The following is a 7,646-nucleotide window of genomic DNA, read 5'->3' on the forward strand; positions in this document are numbered from 1 at the left end:
GCCCTTGTGCCTCAGCCTTCCCACCAAAATTAATCGTTTCACACTTCCCTGCATTAATTGTGTCGGTTATGAATAGGCTGTGCATTCCACAAAGTCCTTTTAAGAGAGGAACAGGAGCAGGAGTAATCCACACAGCCCCTCCACCCTGCTACCCCATTCAATAGGATCCCACATTCCTCACGTCCGTTTTCCTGCCATTTTTTCTCCTGTGATTCCCCGACTGATCAAGAATCTATCGATCTCAGCCTTAAATATACACAAGGACTCTGCCCCACCCACACAGCTCTCTGTGGTGAGGATCCCAAAGACTCCCAACACCCCCCGCCCCCCGGAGAGAAGAAATTCCTCCCCATCTCAGTCTTCAGTTGGTGCCCCCTTTACTCTGAGGCTGTGCCCTCTGGTCCTAGACTCTCCCATGAGGGGGAACACCCTCTCAGCATTGACCCTGTCAATATGTTTCAATGGGATCGCCTCTCATCCTCCTAAACTCCAGTGAGTCAGAGTCCCGACCTGTCTAGCCTTTTCCCATAAGACAATCCCTCCATCCCCAGGGATCGTCCCAGTGAACCTTCTCCAAGCTGCCTCTAATGAAATGATATCTTTCCTTAAATATGGGGGGGAACCAAACCTGCTCACAGTTCTCCAGATGTGGTCCCCCACACCCCCCCCAGCACCTTGTCCAGTTGCAGTAAGAATTCCCTACTCTTATACTCCAATGCCCTTGGAATAAGAGCCAACATTCCATTGACCGTTCCTGATTCCCTGCTGTCCCTGTGTGCCAGCTTCTGTGTTTCGTGTACAAGTGCCTCCCGTCACATCCCCTTTGTGTTACAGCTTTCTGCAGTCTTTCTCCATTGAAATTATACTCTGCTGTTTCACTCTCCCTTCCAAAATGAACGATTTTCCCACATTATACTTCATTTGCCCATTCCCTTAACCCATCTTGAACGTACACTGATGTTTGTGACTGTTTTTCTCGGGCGGACACACATTGTGAACACAGGGGTGAAGGGCTGTGCACCATAGGCCTTACCTTCATGAGGTAGATGACAGTCCCCTTCAGTACAGCGTAGAAAGTTTTCCAGCTTCTCTTCCCCCACGGTGCTGTAAAACACAACAAAACGTTAAAATGCAGAGTGCTTCTCCAAATCCGACACAATTTCTTTTGGTCCCGAGTCTCCATAATTGCTTGCCTCGCCTTACAGTCATAAAGTCGTACAGTATGGAGATAGGCCCTTCAGTCTACCTCGTCCATACTGACCAGATATCCTAAATTAATCTGGTCCGATTCATCAGCATTTGACCCCTATCCCTCTAAATCCTTCCTATCCATGTACCATCCAGATGCCTTTTAAATGTTGTCATTGTACCAGCCTCCACCACTTCCTCTGGCAGCTCATTCCATACACGCACCACCCTCTGCGTGAAAAAGTTGCCGCACAGGTCCCTTTTAAATCTTTCCCCCTCTCACCTTAAACCCATGCCCCTCTAGTTTTGGACTCCACTACCCTGGGGGAAAAGACCTTCACTATTCACCCCCATCCATGCCCCTCATGATTTTATAAACCTCTGTACTAAGGTCACCCCTGAGCCACAGATACTCCAGGGAAAATAACCCCAGTCTATTCAGCCTCTCTCTACAGCTCAAACCCTCCAACATCCTTGTTAATCTTTTCTGAACCTTTTCCAGTTTAATAACATCCTTTCTATAGCAGGGAGACCAGAATTAAACGCAATATTCCAAAAGTGGCCCTAACCAATGTTCTGTACAGCCGCAACATGACCCTCCCAACTCCTGTACTCAATGCACTGACCAATAAAGGCAAGCGTACCAAACACCTTCTTCACGGCCCTGTCTACCTGCAACTCCACTTTCAAGGAACTATGAACCTCAAGGTCTCTCTGTTGGGCAACACTCCCCAGGGGCCCTGCCATGAACCGTGTAGGCCCTGCCCTGGTTTGTCTTCCCACAATGCAACACTTTACATTCATCTAAATTAACCTCCATCTGCCACTCCTCGGCCCAGTGCCCCTGTGGCCCAGTTGGCCAAGATTCCATTGTACTCTTCAATAACCTTCTTCACTGCCCACATTACCACCAATTCTGGTGTTATCCTGCCTCCTGTATTCTCATCCAAACCGTTTATGTCAATGGCGAACAATGGTGGGCCCAGCACCGATCGATGGTCGCCAGGCCTGCAGGCTGACCCTCTAGCGCCACCTAGCGACCTTCAGGCTGATTTTGTATCCAATCGGCCAGCTCTCCCTGGAGCCCATGTGACCTAACCTTACTGGCCAGGCTAACGTGCGGGACCTTATCGAAGGCCTTGTGGACAACATCTACCCGCTGTGCCTTCATTATCCTCTCGGTTAGCGCTTAAGAGAGAAGCCTCAACCAGGTTGGCAAGACTCCATCGCCCACGCACTCGCGATCACTCACTTTTCTTGCCATCGATGTCGGCGTGGACTTTGCGGCTGAGAAATCCCTCCTTGTAGGTGGCAGCTTTCTGATCGTGCGGGACTTCGAGAAAGGGGCTGCCTCTGTCTGTCACTCGGGTCACGCTGAGGGGGTCGTCGCTCTTGGGCATTATGGTCTTCTGCAGCTCTTCCTCATCGCTGGAAGAACAGGACGGCTATGAGCGGCGAAAGCAAACAGGGCGGCATCTGTGCCAATGCTCAGAGTCCGTTAGCGAGACCACCATCGGCATCCCCGCGTGGGCGTTAGCATTGACCACCAACTTCACCGGACTCACTGTACAGGAACGAGGGACGTACTGCTGAGGCTGTATAAGGCCGTGTTTGGAATATTGAGAGCGGTTTTGGGCCCTGTATCTAAGGAAGGATGTGCTGGCCTTGGAGGGGGGGTCCACAGGGGGTTTACAAGAATGACCTCGGGGATGAAGGGCTTGTCGTATGAGGAGCGGGTGAAGACTCTGGGTCTGTACTCGATGGAGTTTAGAAGGATGAGGTGGGGAATCTGATTGAAACGTACAGAACACAGAGGCCTGGATAGAGTGGACAGGGAGAAGATGTTTCCACTCAGTAGGAGAGACTAGGACCTGAGGGCACAGTCTCAGGGTGAAGGGACGGCCCTTTAGAACTGAGATGAGGAGGAATTTCTTCAGCCAGAGGGAGGTGAATCTGTGGAACTCATTACTGCAGAGGGCTGTGGGGGCCAAGTCATTGAGTGTCTTTAAGACAGAGATAGAGAGGGTCATGATGAGTGAGGGGGGGTCAAGGGGTACGGGGAGAACGGGGTTGAGAAACACATCAGTTATGATCGAACGGTGGAGCGGACCTGATGGGCTGAATGGCCTAATTCTGCTCCTATATGTTCTAACCCTTATAAACACAGCGGCTACAAGAGCAGGTCAGAGGCTGGGAATCCTGCAGCGAGTAACTCCCCTCCTGACTCCCCCCAAAGCCTGTCCCACCATTGACAAGGCACAAGTCAGGAGGGTGATGGGATACCCCCTCACTTGCCCCGGATGGGGGCAGCTCCAACAACACTCGAGAAGCTCGACACCATCCAGGGACAAAACAGCCTCCTGCTCGATTGGCACCACATCCACAAACATCCCACTCCCCCCCACCACTGACGCTCAGTAACAGCAATGTGTACCATCTACAAGATGCACTGCAGCAACTCACCGAGGCCCCTCAGACAGCACCTTCCAAACCGACGACCCACTTCCATCCAGAAGGACAAGGGGCAGCAGGTACATGGGAACACCACCCCCTGCAAGTTCACCCTCCGAGCCCCTCACCGTCCCCGAATTGGAAATATATCGGCCGTTCCTGCAGTGTCAGCTGGGTCAGAATCCTAGGACTCCCTCCCTGAGGGCACCGTGTGGGGGTCCCTACACCACATGGGACTGTAGCGGTTAGCGGTTCACGCCCACCTTCTCAAGGGGGGGCAATTAGGGGGGAAACGGGGCAATAAATACTGGGCCTGGCCAGCGACGCCCACATCTCTAACGAATAAACAAACGTTTCATTTTCACGATAAGAGAGAGATAACTTCAGAATCTGCGAGGATAGTTGAATTCGCTACTCACACTGCCCATTCCAGTTTTTTGCTTTTGATTGATTGGTATAAGGCCTAGGAAGCAGAAACAAAGGAAAAAAAAACTTTGAAAGGTGTGGAGCAAAGATATCCCCGTTAGAACTTAACACACTCTTACGTATCACAGAAATTATTGTGCACCTAACGAAGCGAGCAGAACAATAACTAATATTGTGAATCTGAGCTTTCATCCGATATGTTTGCCTTCAGAATGTCAGGTGAGGATCTCCCTCTGACTATTGTGAAATTTTAATTGAGATTAAATACAGATAACATCTCATATTAGCGGGAGGAGGCCATTCAGTCCATCAACCATTCTATATCATCATCCCTGATCTCATCTCGGCCTCCACTCCATTTCTCTGGTCCTTTTCTCCCGTTACTGATTAAAAATCTATCCCCTCCTTACGTTTACTCACTATCCCATCATCCTCCGCACTCTGGGGTAGCGAACTCCACAGATTCACAACCCTTTCGGAGAATTAATTCCTCCTCATCTCGGTTTTAAATCTGCCCAATCCTGTCCCCTAAAACTCTCTTGTTCCAGATTGTCCCCACTCGAGGAAACATCCTCTCTATGGTCTACATTGCCAATGCCCTAATTTGCATCTTACAATCAGACGTACTCTTTCTTCTGAACTCCCAGATGGAACAGAGCCTGACATCTGCATTCACGCATGTAGAAATCCAATACAGGGGGACCTGCACTATTCACGTGCGTTATTTTGCAAATACGCCTCTATTTAATTCAGGAGCAGTTTTCGAAATTTATTGGCCTCATTGTGCGGCCGAAAAGTTTATTCGTTCACAGATCCTCTCGTCTCCTCCTTTCGTTACCCCTCAGATTTTTACAAGAGGCGAGTCTCTGCTGTTAGGGAGGATTCGGGAGCCACTTCAGTTCAGTCGAAAACGCATTTTCGGCCCCAGAGATTGTTATTTGAGTGAGTAACGGTCACATCCTTCACCCCACGGCCTGAAGAAATCCAGAATTTGGAATGCCCCATATTCTGAGGCTTGGATCGGTCAATCATAGCTGAGATTTTGACATCAGACAGCTCAATGCTGTGCTCTTGGCTTGGGAAAGGAAACTACTGAGGCCTTACCCAGCAACCCCTCCTTTGATGGTGTTGGACGTTGAAGACTCACAGAGTTGAGTAACTCTCAAGTCAGTTTCTTGGTTGGAGAAACAGGGAGGGAGGCTGCTCATTATGTTACAGCACAGAAACTGACCCTTTGGCCCAACTCGTCTATGCCGACCAGACATCCCAATCTGACCTAGTCCCATTTGCCAGCGTTTAACCCAAATCCCTTTTATAGCCTTCCGATTCATGCTGTTAAACTTGGGATGGCGCAGAAAAGATTTACCAGGATGTCGCTGGGATTGGAAGGTTTGAGCTATGGGGAGAAGCTGGATAGGCTGGGGGCTATGTTTCCTGCAGCATCAGAGGCTGAGGGGGTGACTTTATAGAGGTTTATAAAATCATGAGGGGCACAGATAGGGTGAATAGCCAAGGTCTTTTTCCCCCAGAGTCCAAAGCTAGAGGGCATAGGTTTAAGGTGAGGGGGAAGGATTTAAAAACGGACGCAAGGGGTAAATTTTTCACGCAGAGGGTGGTGCGTGTATGGAACGAGCTGCCAGAGGAACATTTAAAAGGTGCCTGGATGGATATATGGAAAGGAAGGGTTTAGAGGGATATGGGCCAAATGCTGGCAAATGGGAGTAGGTCAGATTGGGATATGTGGTCGGCATGGACGAGTTGGGCCGAAGGGTCTGTTTCCATGCTGTATGACTCTATCTGGAAAGGATCGACAGACCGGTAGATTTCAAGGAGGATATGTAACTGGAACGCAAATGGAGCATAAAGACCAGCAGGGAGCGGTTGGGCAGAATGGCCTGTTTCTGTGCTGTCTATCCAATGCGTTCCAATATAACCACACGCTGTCTGTTTTGAGGAAATGTCACTTGGCAGACAACCAATTTTCCTGATTTACATCCAAGAAAAGAGTCAAGATCTTCGCTTGAGGACTTGAGGAGGTCATCAGAGAGAGGAAAATAAAGAGGAACAAAATAAATTACCTTCAGCATGTCTTTTGGAAAATCCTTGCCGTTGTTCATGCCTTCCAAGTTTGCTATGAAATCTTGACTCGACATACTTTTCCCGAGATTCTGGAATAGCGATCAAAAAGAATTGGGAAGGAGAGGACATAAGCTATGATTTCCGGGGAACATCAAAGGAGGAAGTATAGAAGAGACCCTTCGGCCCACCCTGTCTGTACTGCCAAAAAAACCACACTAAATCAACACTGGTCCCACTTTCCCACACTAGGCCCAAAGCCTTGAATGTTGTGACATATCAAGTGTTCATCCAAGTCCTTCTTAATGGTTGTGAGTTTACCCTCCCTGGGTGTGTATTCCAGACTCCTACCACCACCCTTTGTATGAAAATATATTCCTCAAATCCCTTCAAAACCTCCTGCCTTTCACTTTAAGACTATGGCCCCTTGACTCTTTATTCACTCGTGGGATGTGGGCGTCGCTAGCTGGGCCCAGCATTTATTGCCCTGTTCCACCCTAACAGCCCCGCTTGAGAAGGTGGGGGTGAGCCGCTGCAGTCCGTGTGGTGTAGGGACCCCCACACAGTGCCCTCAGGGAGGGAGTTCCTGGATTCTGACCCAGCGACACTGAAGGAACGGCCGATATATTTCCAATTCGGGGATGGTGAGGGGCTCGGAGGGTGAACTTGCAGGGGCTGGTGTTCCCATGTACCTGCTGCCCCTTGTCCTTCTGGATGGAAGTGGGTCGTGGGTTTGGAAGGTGCTGTCTAAGGGGCCTCGGTGAGTTGCTGCAGTGCATCTTGTAGATGGTACATACTGCTGTTACTGAGCGTCGGTGGTGGGGGGAGTGGAATGTTTGTGGATGTGGGGCCAATCGAGCGGGTGGCTGCTTTGTCCCTGGATGGTGTCGAGCTTCTGGAATGTTGCTGGAGCTGCCCCCATCCAAAACTCTTGATCCTTCGATTAGAGGACATTTTGTCAATCTCCTTGACGCTGGGTGGCTCAGTGGTTAGCACTGCTGCCTCACGGCGCCAGGGGCCCGGGTTCAATTCCACCCTCGGGGCGACTGTCGGTGGGGAGTCTGCACCTTCTCCCCAGTGTCTGTGTGGGTTTCCTCTGTGTGCTCCAGTTTCCTCCCACAGTCCAAAGATGTGCAGGTTAGGGTGGATTGGCCGTGCTAAATTACCCATAGTGCCCATGGATGTGAAGGTTAGGGTGGATTGGCCATGCTAAATTACCCATAGTGCCCAGGGATGTGCAGGTTAGGGTGGATTGGCTGCGCTAAATTACCCATAGTGCCCAGGGATATGCAGGTTAGGGTGGATTGGCCGTGCTAAATTACCCATTGTGCCCAGGGATGTGCAGGTTCGGGTGGATTGTCCATTCTAAATTACCCATAGTGCCCAGGGATGTACAGGTGAGGGTGAAGTGGCTACGCTAAATTACCCATAGTGCCCAGGGATGTGCAGGCTCGAGTGGATTGGCCGTGCTAAATTACCCATAGTGCCCACGGATGTGCAGGTTA

At 50.2% G+C, this 7,646-nt stretch overlaps 1 protein-coding gene across 1 annotated transcript in view; it reads right to left on the reverse strand.

Moving 5' to 3' along the window:
* Window positions 1-910: 910 nt before the first annotated feature.
* Window positions 911-7,646, reverse strand: part of LOC109919821 (PH and SEC7 domain-containing protein 2-like) — a 7,652-nt gene continuing 916 nt past the window's right edge. Inside the window, exons 2-5 of the mRNA XM_048593995.1 lie at window positions 6,144-6,233; window positions 4,059-4,102; window positions 2,441-2,616; window positions 911-1,104 (exon numbers count right to left, since the gene is read on the reverse strand). Of these exons, the coding sequence (XP_048449952.1) occupies window positions 911-1,104; window positions 2,441-2,616; window positions 4,059-4,102; window positions 6,144-6,233 (504 nt within the window). The remainder of the gene's footprint in view (window positions 1,105-2,440; window positions 2,617-4,058; window positions 4,103-6,143; window positions 6,234-7,646) is intronic.

Source organism: Rhincodon typus, unplaced genomic scaffold, assembly GCF_021869965.1.
Source record: "Rhincodon typus isolate 14 unplaced genomic scaffold, sRhiTyp1.1 hic_rhity00005057, whole genome shotgun sequence".
Taxonomy (NCBI): domain Eukaryota; kingdom Metazoa; phylum Chordata; class Chondrichthyes; order Orectolobiformes; family Rhincodontidae; genus Rhincodon; species Rhincodon typus.